The sequence below is a fragment of the Felis catus genome, chromosome C1, assembly GCF_018350175.1.
Source record: "Felis catus isolate Fca126 chromosome C1, F.catus_Fca126_mat1.0, whole genome shotgun sequence".
In the NCBI taxonomy this organism is placed as follows: domain Eukaryota; kingdom Metazoa; phylum Chordata; class Mammalia; order Carnivora; family Felidae; genus Felis; species Felis catus.
The window spans coordinates 64,781,898-64,802,262 of NC_058375.1; the positions used below are offsets into that span (position 1 = coordinate 64,781,898).

General features: G+C 39.4%; 1 protein-coding gene across 4 annotated transcripts in view; it reads left to right on the top strand.

The window, feature by feature from the left end:
* The window catches only part of AK5 (adenylate kinase 5), a 263,749-nt gene that overhangs the window by 143,644 nt on the left and 99,740 nt on the right, over positions 1 to 20,365 (top strand). For all 4 annotated transcript variants that reach the window (XM_003990243.6, XM_019837266.3, XM_011284927.4 and 1 more), the window contains exon 8: positions 1,072 to 1,148. In XM_003990243.6, the coding sequence (XP_003990292.2) occupies positions 1,072 to 1,148 (77 nt within the window). The remainder of the gene's footprint in view (positions 1 to 1,071; positions 1,149 to 20,365) is intronic.

A 20,365-nucleotide genomic window follows, 5' to 3' on the forward strand; every position in this document is an offset into this window, starting at 1 on the left:
TTAGACAATATGATAATGGGTCGGTCCTTAGTCAATCTGATAAATAGCAGAGGTAATGATGAGAAGGAAAAGGAAGAGAAGAGATGAGAAAAGACTGTGTGAGGACATACATTGAATCACTCTTTGGAAAAAAGTATGAAAGCAGCATCTCTCGAATGGCCCATATCTGAGAAGCACGTGAGATGCTTGATGTTTTTGTAAAAATCCGTCTTCATTAAAAATAACTCATTGTGTCTTCTAACCAAGAATTATTTGGCAAGGGCAAGTTTACCAGGATATGTGGAGTGGTTTACTTCTTCATAGGGATGTATAGCATTTAATGAATAGCACTGGATTCTGTCTTTGTGGCTAGTTAGGTGATATGTATTTCCCAGCAGAAAACAGTCACTAAACAAGGATGATAAATTGGTTTTGCTTCAGGAGCCCCATTATGAAAATTACTGGTTTAAGTCTGAGCCTTGAGGATTAATGCCCTTGGGGAGGGGCAGGGGAGAAGCTCTCTGTTAACACATTAAGTTAACAAGATTTTTCTCATCATTAAGGACTCAAGTGACCCAAAGGCTGGAGGAAAAACTTGTCAGGTTTTCATGGAGTGAGCAAACTCAGCCCCACTTATTACTGGAACTCCCTTGCTATACCCACTCTGTACTTTGCTCATCATTCCTTCTATCTCATTTACTACTACACAGCCCTAAACCACTTCTCCTCCTGGACCATCTTTACTCACCTTCGAAGTAAAGGCTTATAGATTAATTCCTTGTGATTATTTTTTACCTCCATCATCACCTCCACTACTAGTCAGAATTAGCTCTTTATTTTGGTTTCTGAACCTTGCTGTTGACAAATCAGTCTCCTCCACAAGACTGTCTTATTCTCAAGAGTGGAAATGGTGTCTAGAGGATCTACATTTTTTATCTGGAGCCTAAACATGGTGCCCAGCAGAAGGGAAGTGTCTAAAAATGTTTGTGACTTTAATGTACACATAAGAACAGAAACCTAGTGGGAGATAGTTTGCTTTACAAACATACGCAGACAACCTTCATCAGGTAAACTTCTCTTTTCAAATCTTAGGTTCGGGTGACCTTGATCCTTCGATGATGTTGGACACAGGAGAGACCATTGATACAGGTTCTGATTATGAAGATCAGGTAATTAAAATCTAAAAATATCTCTTTATTTTAAATGGTTTTAAATTTAAATTTTAGCCTTTGTAAATGTTTTATGAAAATTAGAATTATAAATCATTTTTTCAAGTGTTTACAGATAACTAATACCATATTTCATGATAAATCACACTAACCTATAGCTTTTGTCCACGAACTTTGGCCTTTCAGCCTTCCCTTCCCGACAGTTCCAAAACAGCAATTAATTAAGGAAAGGTTTGTGGTTAAAGTTACATGAGATGGAAATGAGGTTGTGTGAGGTTCTCTTGCCCAAGAATTTGTCTGTGTCTCTATCCCTTTCCAATAATGAACTAACAGTATTTACTGAGTATCAGCTACAGGTTCAGGGTTCTGCTTTTCTATTTCTAACCTTTGAAAAGGACTAATGACCAAGGACAACACAGCCAAGAAGTCAATTATATTTTCTATTTTAATAAAACTAGAGAAATTTATCTGGGTCATTTTCCTCTCAGCAGAACTCTCCCCACTGCTGTATTTTAATAATCTAAAATAGTTGGGCAAATGCTCTGACTCTCTAATTAGGCTTTTTGTTTAAAAAAAGGATAATGTCTGAAAATTCCTTCTACCGCTCATCAGTGTTGCTCTGTGATGGCTGAAAGCCAAGTGAATGTGTTCCCAAGGGTTTTTGTCTCCCATCTTCAACTAATATATGTCACAGATAAAGCATATCTAACCAGTGTCCAAATGTAATGGCTGGCTACACATCTTATATTCATATTCAGAAGCTATTTTCATGAGCATTGGGTTTCTTCTTTTATATCACAAAGCAAGGAGAAAATATTGACAAGTGATATAATAAGTACTATGTATTTATACTATTTTTTAACATTTATTGACATTTAATATATATTAAACATTGTACTGAGTTCCTTAGTTTTATTATGTCACTAATTACTTACAACATCTCTAGGATATAGGGATTATTATCTTCATTTTATAGATAAAGAAAATTAAGACTCAAAGAGCAAGTTGCCCACCATTACAAAAATAGTTTCACAGTGGGGAAGTGAACTTAGGGCACATTTCCTCACATCTGTACCAGACTGCCTCCTAACTCAGCCTCCAAATACAGGCCATTCAGTGGTACATTTTAGGAGCCTTTTCAGTTGCCAGCCCCTAAGACTCTATCAGAGGCAGATTCTAAACACCACTATTGAAGATGAGCTCATGATCCAAAATTACAGGCTGGATGAAGAAATGAACCATTACAAGATATCCAGCTGATTTAAAAATGGAAGGTTTCACACCCCTCAAGAACTAGAGAGAACAGGAAAGTCTGAAAGAATTTTTAATATAGGAATACTTAAAATATTCAAGAAGATAAAAGGAAGAAACCATGAAACGAGTACAAGAGAGAATGGGAAGGAAGAGGCAGGAAGGAAAAAGAAAGAAATAGAAATTCTAAGTACAAAAAATATTGCCATTGAAATAAAAACCTAGTTAACAGGTTGAATAGCAGACAAAACATAGCTGAAAAGAGACCTAAGGACAGAGCTGAGGAAATTGCCTTAGAATAAAACAGAAAGCTGAATAGTTGTCAAATGTAAGAAAGAACTTAGGAGACACTGAGGATAGAATGGTAGGGCCAACATATTCAAAAAAGAGTTCCAGGAAAAAATGGGAGAGGATGGAACAGGGGCTCCCTTTTAGTTACCATTTTATTTTATTATTTAAACAGATAATAGTTGAGAATTTTACAGAGATGAGAAGTGACACAAATCCCAAGATTGAAGGAACACATCCAGTTCTGAGCAACATTAAAAAAAGATACAAAAAAAACACCTCTTCACCTCATCATTTAGTCACTCAACAAATACTAATTGAGCACCTAATATATGCCAGGTATTGTTTAGATAACTGAAATATGTAATTGTATAAAATAGGCAAGAAGCTTATATTCTAGTACAGAAGACGGATGCTAAACGTCAACATGATAAGTTAGTAAATTCTCCAGATGTCAGAAGTGGTAAATTCTATGAGAAAAGAAGTAGAACAAGGTGAGAGGGTCAGGAATGCTGGGGTTGGGAACAGATTATAGTTTTAAGTAGGATGGCCTCATTAAAGAGGTGTGATCTGACAGAAACCTGGCATATAATGTAAAACATCAGAACACAGAAGACAAAAATAGAATATTAAAAGCAAAAAGACATTACCGATCAAGGAACAGAAATTTTGGTGGTAGCAGATTAAATAAAGCAAGAGCTTGCATTTTTTGAGCATCTGTTATAAGCCAGACACTGTGTTTTATGATTTACATGCATTGTTGTCAATCCTTAAATAACTCAGGAAGGTAGCTCCTTTTATCCCCAATTTACAACAGAGGACATTGAACCTCATAGAAGTTAAGACACTTCCCAAGGCTGCACAGCTAGCAAGCTGCAGAGCTGGGAAACAAACTTTGATTAGCCAGAATCTAGTTTTTACTTTTGCCATTCCAAATAAAGCCATTGTCAAGGTCACTGGTGATCTTTGTCAATTCCAGTTAACACTTTTTAGTTAACTTTCTTGACCTTTGCTGCGTGTTATTCACCAAACTTTTACTATAAAGGGTAGTAAATACCTTAGATTTGTGAGCCCTATGGTCTCTGTTGTAATTATTCAAAGTCCACATTGTGGTGAAAAGCAGTCATAACAACACATAAACAAATGAGTTTGGCTGTGTTCCAGTAAAGCTTTATTTACTGATACTGAAATTTGAATTCCATGTACTCCTCCTGTGATTTATTTCAACTATTTAAAAATGTAAAACCCAAAACTGAGAGCCTATACACAAACAAGCAGCACAGTGGATTTGACCTGCAGGCTATAGTTTGCTGACCCCAGGGGTAAATCATCTTCACATTCTTGACATTCTCCTCTCTCCCTTAGATTCTAACACTTCTAAATTATTTATACTGTTCTAAGTGCTTCACATTTATTACCTCATTTTATCCTCAGACAATGACGAGTTAGATATTATTGTTATATTTTATTTAAATATATTTTATTTAAAACATATTTTTTGTTACTTATTATTATTATTATTATTATTATTATTATTATTATTATTATAGTGTTATTCCAATAAGGAAACTGAGGCACAGAGAAATTAAACAGTTTATTCAAGGTCACATAGCTGGCAAGAGGTAAAGACAGAATTCAAACATAGCCATCTGACTCCAGAGCCAGGATCAGGAAAGATAGGCTGGGCTCTGCTATGGTAACAAATAAAACTCAAAATCTGAGTACTTTCCAGGGTTCTTGTACATACAACCTCCAAAGGGATCATGGATGGGAAGGCAAAGAGCCTGAGGAAGATGGACCAGCTCTTAATTGCACATTACCTTCTCCCACGTTCTTCAGGTGTTCCCCAGTCACTGGCCCTCCCTACATCCAGGGAGGCGGGGAAATGGAGCTTTCTTGTGCCTCCAGGAAAGGAGGGATGAGTTTGGTGGACACTGAGTCAGCCTTGGCCACAGATCTCTTGCCCTACTCTGTGTTCACTCTCTCGGTGCTCCTCCTACATATTGGTCCACGTGTTCTTGGTTTTCTTGCTGACCTGCTCTCTGTTGGTCCTTTACTTAAATGTGGGTGTTCCCCAGCATCCATGGCCCTTTGGATCCTCACTGAACATGTTCTCCTTTAAAAAGCTCAGCCATAGCCATGATTTCCACTTCACCCAGAGTTCCCAGGTGAGCTCCTGTTGCATATGTCTGCCTGCTAAACAGTGCTGGTTGGATCTCCCATGTGCATCTCAAACTCAACACATCCAAAACCAAACTCCCCATCTTCCCCCACAAAATCTGCTCGCCCTTCTGTTTTCCCTATTTCTGTTAATGATACCTCCATCCTGCCAGCTGCCCAAGCCAGAAACAGGATGTCTTCATAGCCTCCTTCCTTTTTCTCCCCCTCTACATCAGTTTGTTCAAGAAGCCAGTCATTTCTCCTGTGCAGAAATCTCTCGTTCCCTCTCCAGTCCCACTGCCGCTGCCCTGGTTTGCACCCTTGGCCTTCCTCCATGGGATCACAGTCTCCAACCAGTCTCCCTGCCCCAGCCTCCTGTGGCACACAACATAACCATCTTGCTGAAAAGCAAAGCCAGTCACGGCATTCTGCTTCTTAAAAACCTTTTTGCCTCCTCATTGATGTCAGAATGAAATTGGAAACTCTTATCATAATACATGGGAACCTTCAAATCAAAATCTGAACTCCTGCATCCCTCCCAAATTCATCCCTTGCCAGTCACCAAAACACACTGAATACTCCAGCTACACCAAGCCATTTTCCATTCCTCCAAGTGGCTTGTGATTTGCACAGTCCTTTTCCTCTCTATAGAAGCTTCTACCACCCATCATGCCTATTCCAGATAACCCAGTCATGCACCATCAGGACCAAGCTTCTTCTCAAAGAAGCCCTTACCTCATTACATGTTCAGTTCACCTTCTTGGGGAGCCCATGAGACCCTGTATTGTAATATTCTGTGGCATGACAGGGAGTGCGTTCTGCTCTGGGTGTCCTCAATGCCTGCCACCAGCCTGGCATGTAGTATGTCCCCAATAAAAGTCCATTTTTTTAAAGCCCATAAAATGACTTCTAGTTCTTTTTTTATATGTGATTTTTGATAACTTGCTAACTCTTGCTAACTTTTTTTGTATCAATTTTTAATTTACATTCTAGTTAGTTAACATATAGCATAATATTGGTTTCAGACATAGAATTTAGTGATTTATCATTTACATATAACACTCAGTGCTCATCACAAGTGCCCTCCTTAATGCCCATCACCCATTTAGCCCCTCCCCCATCCACCTCCCCTCCATCAACCCACAGTTTGTTCTCTATAGTGAAAAGTCTCTTATGGTTTGTTTCCCTCTTTTATTTTCCCTCATCTTCTATGTTCATCTGTTTTCTTTCTTAGATTCCACATATGAGTGAAATCATAGGATATTTGTCTTTCTCTGACTTATTTTGCTTAGCATAATACACTCTAGCTCCATCCATGTTGTTGCAAATGGCAAGATTTCATTCTTTTTTGTAGCTAAGTAATATTCCATTGTGTATATGTGTGTGTGTGTGTGTGTGTGTGTGTGTGTGTGTAACATCTCCTTTATCCATTAATCAGTCGATGAACATTTGGGTTCTTTCCATAATTTGGCTATTGTTGATAGCACTGCTATAAACTCTGGGGCCCATGTGCCCATTTGAATCAGTTATGTTTGTATCCTTTGGGTAAATACCTACTCATGCAACTGTTGGGTCACAGGGTAGTTTTATTTTTAACTTTTTGAGGAACCTTTATACTGTTTTCCAGAGTGGCTGCACCAGTTTGCATTCCTACCAACAGTGAAAGAGGGTTCCCCTTTCCCTACATCTTCACCAACACCTGTTGTTTCCTGTGTTGTTAATTTTAGCCATTCTGATAGGTGTGAGGTGGTATCTCATGGTTTTGGTTTGTATTTCCCTGGTGATGAGTGATACTGAGCATCTTTTCATGTGTCTGTAAGCTATCTGTATGCCTTCTTTGGAAGAATGTCTATTTATGTCTTCTGACCATTTCTTTTTTTTTTTTTTCAACGTTTATTTATTTTGGGACAGAGAGAGACAGAGCATGAACGGGGAAGGGGCAGAGAGAGAGGGAGACACAGAATCAGAAACAGGCTCCAGGCCCTGAGCCATCAGCCCAGAGCCTGACGTGGGGCTCGAACTCACGGACCGCGAGATCGTGACCTGGCCAAAGTCGGACGCCTAACCGACTGCGCCACCCAGGCGCCCCTCTTTCTTTCTTTTTTTTTTAAGGTTTATTTATTTATTTTTAGCCTCAGTGGCTCAGTTGGTTGGGCATCTAGATGACTTGGGCTCAGTTCATGATCTCGTGGTTCCTGGGTTTAAGCCCTGCATTGGGTGCTGTGCTGACAGCTGGGAACCTGGAGCCTGCTTCAGATTCTGTGTCTCCTTCTCTCTCTGCCCCTCCCCTGCTCATGCCCTGTCTCTCTGTCTCTCTCTCAAAAATAAATACACATTTTAAAAATTTTATTTATTTTGAGACAGAGAGAGAACACAAGTGAGGGAGGGGCAGAGAGAGAGGGAGAGAGAGAGAATCCCAAGCAGGCTCCACACAGGCAGAGCCCAGTGCAGGGCTCGAACTCACAAACTATAAGATCGTGACCATAGTCAGACGTTTAACTGACTGAGCCACCCAGGCTCTCCTTCTGCCCATTTCTTAACTGGATTACTATTTGTGTGTGTATGGATGCTTGATAACTCTTTTGAGCCTGGGTTTCCTTCTCCAGAAATTGATGATAACCCCACTTGGAAGTACTGTTGGGAGATGTAGACAGTACAGGGGGCCTTGTACAGAACAAATACTGCATAAATGTAAACCCTTCCCCGCCCAACTCAGACTGAACTTTTTAGGAATCACTGCCTTTCTGTAGCTGACAGAGGCCCCCATTTCCTCAGCTAAGGGAATGCTAATTGAGCACTTCTGGTTTTCAGTCTGGCCTGTAGGAACTTTATCGTAACCAGTGTTTCTTAACAACAAGTAATAAGCTGAACAAACTGAAAATTCAACAGTTCTTCTTAAATCTCTCAGAGAAGTAGGTCACAAGACAAACCACTGCACCCAAAAGTGGAGAGACAGGCAGAGTCAAAGAATCACAGCTTACCAGAATAGAAACCCACAAGCAAGAACCTCACCAGGAGCCAGTGCCTGTGTAGGTAGGAAACCCTACACTGTACTTGGCAAATTGCAGGAGGCTCAGTGTGGGCAAGTGTGAGAATTCAAAGCTCCGGGGGGGGGGGGGGGGCAGGCATAGAGGTCCCCACGCTTCTGTGAGTTTTACTTCCACAAGCTCTACCAGGCCCTCACAGTGAATATCAGAGAAAAATCCTTTAGTGCTTCTGGCAAGGGGAAGGGGCACGGAACTGTTTTGAAATACACCAGAGCCCTCTGTTTTTAGCAAGGCCTGCTCCCAGGAGAAACTATTTTGTCAGAACCTAACCTGCTGTGGTTTTATCAGAGCCTACTCTACCTGGGAGAACAAAAATACCCAACTCCAGCCCCCTCTAGCTATCCTGTTCCACCTAAGGGGGGAAGATCCTGAGATACACTGGTGAAGTTCACAGTCCAGGGGGGTCTCCAAAAGACTGACATAACCATAGGACAGTATGTGTTTCACAGAATGGTTCCTCTGCCCCCACACCTTACCACTGCATTACTAAAAGTTTATTTATTGCAGTTTCTTTTACCTAGTACATCATGTCCACCTTTCAACAAAAAACTAGAAGGCATCCTAAAAGGCAAAAACAGATTTGAAAAACATGAGAACAAGAGTAATATATGGCAGGATTACTGGACTTATAGGAACAGGAATTTTATTAAAAATATTATTAATATGTTGAGAGCTTAAATGGAAAAAGTAGACAACATATAAGAACAGGTAACGTGCAAGGTAACGTAAGCAAAGAGATGGAAATCCTAAGAAAGAAACAAAAAGAAATGCTAGGAATCAAAAACACTAGAACAGAAATGAGGACTGCATTTACTAGGCTCATTAGTAAACTAGACATGGCTGAGGAAAAAATATCTGAGCTTGAGGATACGAAAACAGAAGCTTCTAAAACTGAACAGGCAAAGAGATAGAAAAAACCCAGAAAACAAAAAACATAATAGAACATTCAAGAACTATGAGACAATTACAAAAGGTGAAATATACAAATATATTGAAACTGCAAAAAAAGTCAAAGATTAAAGAAAAAAAATCTTGAAAAAGGCGTGAGGAAAAATACACCTAACCCATGGAGAAGTAAAGATAAGAAATACATTCTATATCTACAATGGAGTATTACTTGGCAATCAAAAAGAATGAAATCTTGCCATTTTCAACTATGTGGATGGAACTGGAGGGTATTATGCTAAGTGAAATTAGTCAGTCAGAGAAAGACAAATATCATGTGACTTTACCCATATGAGGACTTTAAGAGGCAAAACAGATGAACATAAGGGAAGGGAAACAAAAATAATATAAAAACAGGGAAAGGGACAAAACAGAAGAGACTCATAAATATGGAGAACAAACTGAGGGTTACTGGAGGGATTGTGGGAGGGGGGATGAACTAAAGGGGTAAGGGGCACTAAGGAATCTACTCCTGAAATCATTGTTGCACTATATGCTAACTAATCTGGATGTAAATTTTTAAAAATAAAAAATAAAATTAAAAAAAAAAAAGAAATGCATTCAACTTCTCAGGGCACCTGGGTGGCTCAGTAGGTTAAGCATCTGACTTCTGCTCAGGTCATGATCTCACAGTTTGTGAACTTGAGCCCCACATTGGGCTCCACACTGACAGTGAAGAGCTTACCTGGGCTTCTCTCTCTCTCCCTCTGTCTCTGACCCTCCCCTACTCATGCTCTCTCTCTCTCTCAATAAATAAATAAATAAACTTAAAAAAATATATTCAACTTCTCAAAAAACATGAGGCAAGAGGAGAGTAAAATACTTAGTGTATAAAGGGAAAAAATTTTTAAAACCTGCAATTCTGTATCCTATGAAAATATCCTTCAAAAGTGAAGGAGGAAGACTTTCTCCAACAAAAATTAAGGGAATTTGTTGCCAGTGGGCCTGCCTTGGAAGAAATGTTAAAAGAAGCTCTCTGGAGAGAAGGGAAGTGATATACATTAGAAATTTCTATCTCCATCATAAAGAAAGGAAGACTGTTAGAGAATGAATAAGTGAAAGTAAAATGAAAACTTTTATTTTTCATATTCTTAATTGATCTAACAGATAATAATGTATTCAAAATAATAGCAATGATGTATTCAATTAGGCATGTTCATGTATAAGTGAAATGAATGACAGCAATGATGCAAGGACGGGAGAAAGAATTAAGAATACTTTGTTATCATTCTCACTGTCCACTTATTTGAAAGTGGACTTGGATTCTTTTAAATGTATATTGCAAACTCTAGGGCAGCCACTAAAAAAAAAGTTTAAAAAGAAGTATAATTGATATGCTAAGAAAGTAAAGAAAATGGAATTATTTAAAACTTCAATTAAATGACATAAAACACAGTTAAAACAATGAAGGAAGAAAGGGTTTGGAAGCCAAAAATAGGAACAAAGAAAATGGTAACAAATATGGTAGATATGAATCCACCTTCATCAACACTTTAAATGTCAGTGATCTAGGGCCACCTGGCCAGCTCCATTGGAAGAGCACGTGACTCTTGATCTTGGGGTCATGAGTTCGAACCCCATGTTGGGTGTAAAAATTACTAAAAAAGATAAATGAACAAACAAACAAAAAAATGTCAGCTATCTAAATATACCAAATAAAAGACAGAGATTTTCTGCATGGATCACAAAATAAGACCCAAATCTATAAGAAACCTACTTTAAATATAAAGACACATATAAATTAATGTAAAGAGATGGAGAAAAATATACCATGCTAACACTGACCAAAAGAAAACAAGAGTAGCTATATGAGTGCCTGGGTGGCTCAGTAGGTTGAGCATCTAACTCTGGATTTCAGCTCAGGTCATGTTCTCAGGTTCCTGGTTTCAAGCCCTGGCTCCATGCTGACAACACAGAGCCTGCTTGGGATTCTCTCTCCCCCTCTATCTCTGCCCCTCCCCCATTCCTGTGCTCATGCTCATACTCTCTCTCTCTCTCTCAAAATAAATAAACTTAAAAAAAAAAGAGTAGCTATATTAATTTCAGACAGAGCAGACTTAAGAGCAAAGAAATTTATCAGGGATAAAGAAGGGCATTACATAATGATAAAGGAGTCAATATTCCAAGACAACCTAATAGTCCCTAATGGATATGCACCTAACAACAGAATGGGTCCAGGCTCACTGTCCACCCAAGTCCTTGATCCCACCCCTTCCATCTCCCTAAGACCTTGTTCCATTAATGGGTATTGCTTCATCTTTCTCAAGGCCCTCGTTCTCAAAGTATCTTTCTTTTTCTCTAACAACCCAATACCCCTGCTTTGAAGGAAGAAGGAATGATCAACAGTGCCACGTGTCCTAAGAAGGTCAAGTGGGATACTTTCTTCTCCCCTTTCCATCAACACCAAATTTGGTAAAAGAAAAGGCATTACCCCTGCTTCCATGACTTCACCTGTAAACCACCTTCTGCCTACACTGCTTCTCTAAGAGACTATTAAAAATCATCTCATTACCATCAAGTCAGGAAGACGTTTACAGTGTATGGAGTCCAATACACCGATGACACTTTCTGCTGTCTCAAAACTCTTGGGTCCCTTGGCTTATCTCTATGGCCATTATTTCTTTGCCTCCTCGCCCCATCGTGATCTGTAATGTGAGAAGAGCCTGGAGAATGGGCATTATAGAGCAGGTTAGGTGTTTTGAATTTATTCTAGGCACAATGGGAAGCTTTAAAGAGTTGTTTTGTTTGTGGCAGGGGTATATGAAGGAGGAGCAGGACATAACATAATTATATTTATGTTTTAAAAAAAGATCGCTCTTGCTATAATGTGAACACATTGGAAGAAGACAAGAATTGTTTAGGGAGGCTTGCACTGGAGTAATGGAGGAGATAGAAAGGGATTTATTTATTTTTTATTTTATTTATTTATTTATTTTAATGTTTATTTTTGAGACAATGCGAGAAACAGAGTGCATGCAACGGAGGGGCAGACAGAGGGTGACACAGAATCCAAAGTGGGCTCCAGGCTCTGAGCTGTCAGCCCAGAGCCCGACGTGGGGCTTGAACTCATGAACTGTGAGATCATGACCTGAGCCGAAGTTGGATGCTCAACTGACTGAGCCACTCAGGCGCCCCAGAAAGGGATTTATTTAAGAGGTACTTTTGAGGAAAAACCAACAGGACTTCATGTTAAAATGGATGTGAGAGCCAGGAGGGCATGAGCTGTTAGAAAAAAATGATCAGGTTTTTAACTTGTACAGTTGGGTAGATGCTAGTGGCATTCACTGAGAAAGAACAGTAAGAAAACACCAGTTCTGTAAGAAAAGAGCATGAGTATAATTTTAGATATTGTGAATTCAAAATGCCTTAATGCATCCAAGTAGAGAATTCAAGTGAACAATTGAACGTACAAATCTGGGCTGGAAATACAGATTTGTGAGCCCCTGAATATAGGTAGAACTTGAAGCTGCATGTGGAGATGATACTTAAAGAAAAAGAACAGACTTAAGAAGAGAAGAGGATCTACAGCTGAGAAATGAAGAAATTCAAAGACCAGGTAGAGGAAGATGGGCCAGGAAAACGTGTGTGTGTGTGTGTGTGTGTGTGTGTGTGTGTGTGTGTAGAAGTTGGTGTTAGAGAGAAAGCAGGAAAATCAGCAGAATGTGATGTCCCCAAAACCATAGAAGACAGTATTTCAAGAAGCAGAGAGGGTGAAGTGTTGACAAGAGGATGAAGAGGGAGAATGGAAAGTGGCCATTGTATAGAGAAACATGGAGGAAATTGTTGACCTTACAAAGGGTGATTGGGAAAGTTGTTTGTAATGGAAGACACTTGAGCATGTTTTAAAACTCACAGGAAAAGTCCATTCATTTGAGAGAAGGAGTATATACAAGACAGAAGAAGATTTCTGAATGTAGGAAGACTGGTTTCTAAGGTCAGGTGTGTAATGTGGGAAGTTAATATGTTGCTGTCAGATGACTTCCAGAGGCAGAGCCATCTGTTGAGAGTCTGAGATTAGAAGCAAGTAGCAGATTGACTTGTAGAATCCACTGGAGAGAGAAGTGAGGAAACACAGCGGGATTGGCAAGCAGTCAGGGAGTCCATGTGATGTTAGTGTCTGGAAATGTATTTTTACCCATCTATCCTCTTCCTTTTTGTCTCATTCATTTACCAAATGTTTATTGGGTACCCCATAGATGCCAGACACTCTTGTAGACACTAACAATACAGAGTGCTGTGGAACTTCCATGGGCACAGGGAAGGTTGATAGTTTCCTTCACTCAGTGATGGAGTTTTTCAAATGTGTGCTGCAGCGAGAGCAGAGCATGAGCAGAATAAGTGGGGGTGGGCCCAGAACAGGAAGTAAAGTGGACAAAAGATAGGGGGCAAAGTCCAGAAGAACTAAGCATACATTTGACTTCCTTAAAAATATAACTCTGTGTCACAATTATGAGCTAACTCTTTATTAAAAAGAATATTTGATCCTGCAATCCTGGCAATTCTGCAAGGATTTCAAATCCTCCTTTTTCCTCCTTCCTCCTCCTTGAGATCTTCTCTAATAATTAAAGTAAACATTCATTTCTTGACTGCCCCATTGAACACCCAACACGCTTGAGGTTTATACCCTAGGTCTTAGCACTTGATTATATTTAATTTTGTACTTCATTGTATACTGTCTCCTATCCCTCCCTGATTGTGTCCTGCATGCATCTATGATGAGAAAGAACATAGACTGTGGAGCCAGACAGACCTGGTTTAAAGCCAGTGTCAACACTTACATATTCCAAGTTACTTAACCTCCTCAAGCCTGAGTTTCTTCACCTATAAAAATGGACATAATTCCTTGCAGGCTATTTAGATTGAACAAGAATCTATGTGAAGGTGCCTGGCACAGTAGGCCATCCAGTATATATTTCCTTTTCCTTCTTTCCTTCTCAGAAGGGAAGACTCTGATGTACTTCTTTTGTGTCCACTGCATTGTGACAGGGACACTGTCAGAATCAAACTAGACTTAATGAATAAAATCATAATGCCACATTCCCTGGCCAGAATAGATAACAGAGTTTTGTGTGTGTGTGTGTGTGTGTGTGTGTGTGTGTGTGTGTGTTTTAACTGAATTTCCACAGTGATATTCCACAGTGATATTCTAAATCAAGAAATACTACGTTTAGCCAAAGCATGTGTTAGGTTGTATTTGTAAGGCTGATTTAAACAATGCCATTTCGGGGCGCCTGGGTGGCGCAGTCGGTTAAGCGTCTGACTTCAGCCAGGTCACGATCTCACGGTCCGTGAGTTTGAGCCCCACGTCAGGCTCTGGGCTGATGGCTCAGAGCCTGGAGCCTGCTTCCGATGCTGTGTCTCCCTCTCTCTCTGCCCCTCCCCCGTTCATGCTCTGTTTCTCTCTGTCCCAAAAATAAATAAAAAACGTTGAAAAAAAAATTAAAAAAAATAATAATAAACAATGCCATTTCCAAAGCAGTATATTTTGAGTCACACAGCACTGCTCTCGATGGACTTACTCACTTACTCACATGTTGCCGACATGCTGAGTTCCCATTCTAATGGGCAAATCCGGGTTTTGTGGCAAGTCTCACAAGGCCTAGCTGAAGCGGGGAAAATAGAATGGCCAGGCTTACCTCTCAGCTCTGCAGTAAGCACCTGTTCTTGGTTGTGAAAACTGTTGGTGGCCCATTGGAATGATACAAGCAGAGACATTGGAGAGGGACGAAAGTCAGAAAGTTGTAAATCTAGCTTTTCCAAACACTCTAACAAAAATACCGGCTGCAGGCACAGGCAGCCAACTCTCCCTGGCTGTCTTCATGGACTGTGGGCACTTGGAGCTAATTGATTCTGTAAAAAGGAAGACAAGTCCCATTTTTAAATGTCATGAATCAATCAGAATATATTTCCACTATTCTTGACCGCAAAGCCAGGGATATTTCATATTTTCAGTGTAGATATTAAATATTAAACAGCAATGTTATAACACTTAGGTTGCCAGTTTGGGCCAGAGTCCAATGTATTTCCACACTCTGAAGACATAAAGTAAATGCCTCATCACTATGCCTGTCTGGCATGCCCCACCAAAGAACTATAGGACAAATCTTTGCAGAAGGTCATGAGAACTGATAGAATTCTTCATTTCAGAGCAGTAGGATATACTCCAGAGGTAAAAATATATGAAGGACAACTATCAGTAGAGACTATTTGCTTTCCTCTTTTCAAAAAACCTATTATTCTTGTCAGACAGGTTTTGTAATTAATTTCATGGGCTCCTGTGGCATCTTATTAACTGGAATAATCCTGAATGCCTTGTCATTTTGAAGGCAAAAGGAAAATATTTGTGATTACACATTAGCATCACTGCCTCATAAAGGGAACAGAATAGAACTGTGTGTGACCTGTCACCTGATGTGCCTTAGAGTCTTAAAAAACAGGAAACTGTTGTTAACGGGAAACCAAATAACCTTCTGGGATTATGTGTTTACAGAAGTAAGGATGGGGAGAGTATGCAAAACCCTGAGAATCCAATCAAATAGCAAACATAGGCTTACACACTCTTAAATGAGAGGGATGTGATGACGTTGCCCTTTGCTCTTTGGAGTTGATTACCAAGGTGCAGTGTTACCATCGTCCACCTTCTGACACTCTTTCTCTTTCTGTGGGATGTCAGGTCACAGTGTGTATCCTTGTTCCCATTTTCCTATCAAATCCATGTTTTTATCAGGGATGGCGGCTGTGGCTACAGCAAGTGAAGCCCCTAGGCTTAGAGTCCTGAATGGGTCTGAGTTCTGGTTCTGCCACTTAACGGCTTTGTGATGTTGGCACATCCACTTACTGCTCTGAGCCTCAGTTTACAAGTCTATAAAATGAAAAAAATTATTTGAAGATTAAAGAGCTGATTTCTATCAAGGCATTCTATCAAATGTAAAACACTATATATATATATATATATATATATATATATATATATGTATATGTATATGTATATGTGTATATATATAGTTATACAAACATAAACTCTTAATATGATTATTTACTATGAATTTCTCATGTCTTCTTTTGAATATAGATAGAAAATATGTTGGGGAACAACAGTTTTACCACTTAGAATTTTTAAAGGATCCCAAGAAAATAATAAAATAGTAAAAACAAAGAATTTACTTGGGATTCCAGTGTCATCCTAAAAGTTCCAGGCAGACTTTCCTTACTTTGACAAGCACTTATTCCTACTTTTGGCCAGGGACACAGACAATGTCTACTTTACTATAGTTCCTTAATTCCTTGCATAATGGTTGACAGTGCATGGGAGGGCAATTCAGAAATATTTTCCCCATAAACAGAATGAAGAAGAATTTCAAAGGGAAGTACAAATCTGTGAACAGAGACCAGGGAATAAAACACATTTACATGACGATGATGAAAACATTGTTTTAATATACATGTTTTCAAAAAAGCATTGCTAGGATATTGAGGGGTCCAGAAACTATCATGCAAGAAGTGGTTGAAGGATCTGGAAATATCTAAGTGGAGAAGTACATTCCACCGAAAGCAACATGACTGACCAGGCTCTTGCTGGCCTATTCAGTCCATGGTAGGCAGGGTTTGTGGCCTTGTTCATGCCTTTGTTCCCAGTGCCTTGCATACCACCTGACTGATGATCAATAATTAATCATTCAGTGAAGGAATTCTATCAGTAAGGGAGTATGTCATTTCAGAAAAGGGAGTTAGACTTTCACATTACCATGCGAGAGAGAATTGGGCCCTAGAAATAGAAATTACAAAAAGGTGGAATTCAGATGAGTGTATCTGAGTTTTCTAACTAGTTTAGGGTCCAGTTGAATATCTCATTGAAGATATATGCAAATTCCAGATAGCCATTCCTCATGGATGTTTTTCAAACTGATCTGTACTGGCATGGGGTGGAGGAATTCCATGCCTCCTAAGGTCCTTTCCATCTCTGAGTCTATTTGTTTACAAACAAGCCAAGGTGTGTGTGTGTGTGTGTGTGCGTGCACGTGCGTGTGTGTGTGTGTGTGTGTGTGTGTGTAAAACATCAACTCCCACTACCATCATCCCAGAAATATCTAAACATTGTCCCCATTAGCCTGCTCCAGTACCTGAAGTCCCATCACCAGGGAGTTTAAGGGGGAAGGGAGGCTTGATACTGTGTCACTAGAAGGTTCACTCAATTTTCCATCATTAACTTATTTAATTAAATGTAACCAACTGAAGCTGAATAAAATTTTCATCATCTTAGAACACTGTTAATTGTACAGTCCTTTTCAGCTTTAAATTCATACCAGTAAAAATCATAGTATTATCAAATATCAAAAATCATAGGAGTGTTCTTTAAAAATGTAAACCTCTTAGGGGCACCTGGGGAATGTTAGTTATTTCAATGCTGATCAGAAGTATTAACACAGTTTAGGGGCGCCTGGGTGGCTCAGCCAGTTAAGCATCTGACTCTTAATTTCAGCTCGTCATGATCTCACAGTTGGTGAGTTTGAGCCCCACAGCAAATAAGGATTCTCTCTCTCTCCCTCTCTCTGCCTCTCCCTTGCTCACGGTTGCTCTCTTTCTCCCAAAAAATAATAAATAAACTTAAAAAAAATATAACCCTGTTAGAAGCAGTCGAAACATATTATGTCATTGTCAGTCATGGACCCTGAAGTAGGAATGAATCCTTGTCATTAGCCAGAAGGGGTGTCATACAGTGTTACAGCCTGTGGTGTACAGAGGTTAAAGCCATAGACTGGGGGTTCAGATAGCCTGGTTCGAGTTCTGTTTCTGCCAGTTACTAATCATGTGGCCTTGACCTTCTTTGTGCTAAACTTTCCTCACTTGCAAGACAGTGGTTTTGTGGGGCATAAATGAGATAATATACACAATGTACTCAGAACAATAATTAATACCTAAAACGTATTAAGTACCTACTCCAAATCAGGCACAATGCTAAGCATTATTCAGTTATCTTAACAACCCTACCTCTGGCCCCAAGCATCAGTTGAGACAGATATTAAGTGAGTCGCCCCAGGTCACACAGCTAGAGAGTGGCAGAGCTATAACACAACTCCACCCTGTCCAGCACCAAAGGCTGTGCTCCCAACTTCCACAGCCTCCTTGCTGAAGATGTCGCTTTCTGGCCTTGCATTTGTGAGGGATTTTCAGGGCAAGAGCCTGGAAGAGGAGTGATAATAATAATAGCTAGAATTTCTGGAGTGCTTTCTATGGTTCAGGCACTATTCAAAGCACTTCACACACACTAAACCTCACTAAATCTTACAAAGTTTTATTATTATTCCCATTTTACAGATACAGAACTGAGATTCAAAGAGGCTAAGTAACATGCCACAAATTCAACCAGGCAATCTGACATCATTGAGCCTAAGTCTCCACCACACTATGGTTCTACTTTAGGCTAGCCCTCTGTGGGGCAGGGGACTTTGGGAAACCAGAAAACCCTATCAATTCCAAGCTCTAAAGGAAAGCAGGGTATTGAGGTGAAAAAGAGACAGACAGTTGGAACCCATTTACCTTTTTGATGACTTTGCTAGAACTTTCCGCAATGTTAGGGGTGGGAATGGGCCCAGAGAGGAACTGATGGGATGGACTTTCGAGGCCCACCATGCAGTAGTAGATACGGGGCTTTTGTTTGCTTGTCATGTCTTTAATTTAGAAGCTTGATAACTCATGAAGAACACCCTTGGCTCTACCCAGTAAATGCAACAATGCCCCTTTTAAAATCACTTTGCTTTTTAATTAATCCTGTTTGGGGGAACTAGCAGAGAACCCAACCTAAAACCTCTAGATTTTTACTGTGTATTCATAACCTTGAGGAGAATTCAGAGTCAACAGCTTTTATTAAGTGCATGCCCTGTGCCAAGAGCTTTCGTGATCAGTTTAATCCTCGCCTCAACCCTGGGAGGAAAGTATCGTTACCCCAAGGTCGCAAAACTAATAATGTCTTCACTCCAAGTTCATCTCTTCCCAGTAGGCCATGCTGTTGCCCCAGAACCTGTAATAACGACCCCAGCAACCATCTCCTTGCAAAAGCAAAAACAACTAGCTTGTATTTTATGCCAGTATTTGCAATCACAGGAGTTAATCTTTTCACGGGCTTATAAAATGAGCAAGCCATATAAGCAGATGTCTAAGATTGTAAGAAATGTCAACTCTGTGATCACTTCTCTTTCAATGCATAGTAATCTTTCATTTCCTTATCATTTACTTAAATTTAATAACATTTATAACAGCAAAACAAAATGCTATGGAAATTTTGGAAAATTACAGTAAGTATAAAGAAGAAAATTAACATTAACATTTTGGAATATTTCACTGATTAATAGATATATAGATATGTAATAAAGTTATAATCAATTTTTTTCATTTAATGATATAGAATTTCCCATGTCATCAAAAAGTTTTTATAAGCACTTCTTTAATGACAGTATAAAATATAATTTTATAGGTATACTATATTTGTTTTCATCATTCCCTTACTGCAGGGCATTTATTTTTCATCTTTTCACTGTTATAAATAAGATGCCTGGGCATGTCATTGGACATAAACTTTGCCCATATCTCTGATTATTACCAAGGATAGATTCCTAATAATGAAATTATTAGGCCACAGGCTGTAAAAGGTAGTATTGCAATATTTCTGCTTTTTTCTAATCAGATATACCTCTGTGATAAAGCAAGGATTCTTGATGGGGCAAAAGGATTCTAAAAAGGATGATTTTTAGATAAGACTGTTCATCTAAATTATTTGAAATAAGAGCTGCCAAACTGGGTCCAGCATGATTCAGGATGCAGACTGAATGTTAAATGCCAAAATATCTGCAGTCCGTTGATCAACAAGGTAGTACTCCATAAAGCCAGTCACCCTTGGGACCAGGCTAGGTTAAGCCTCTAGGACGTGCCGCAGAATCCCTTGCCATCTTTTTCCTTGGAAACAAACTAAGTCCACAATCAGTCCTTTATTTCAGCAAGCAGTTACCAAGTTTCCCTGGGCCCAGCTGTGTGCTGGTGTTTCCATGCCTTCTTTCTCTCTCTAGAAACAGTATCACTCAAAACATCCAAGAGTTCTTGCTATTTCCAAACCCACAGTCTCCCTTAAACTCTTACTCGTTCCCAGAACGTCTCCATTAATTTCCTTATGTTTCGTTTGACCTCCCCATTATCTGTGGAGGAAAACGTGTTTTTACAGGAATGAAAGAGATTTGTAGAAACAAAATAGAAAACAAAAGTAAATCGATCCTTATAAGATGTATCAGATGAGAAACCACAGAGAATGATACAACAAACACCAGTTACCCACTTTCCCAGCTTAAGAAATAAAACATGGCAAATAATTGAAGCTCTCTGTGCATCACCTCTCCAATCAAATTCCCCTGGCCCTCCCCAGAGGTATCTACTATTCTGCATTCAGTGTTTATCAATCCAACATCTTTCTTTATAGTTCTACTCCATGTGCAACTATGTCACTAGAATGTAGGTTCTAGGAAAGCAGGCACTTTGTCC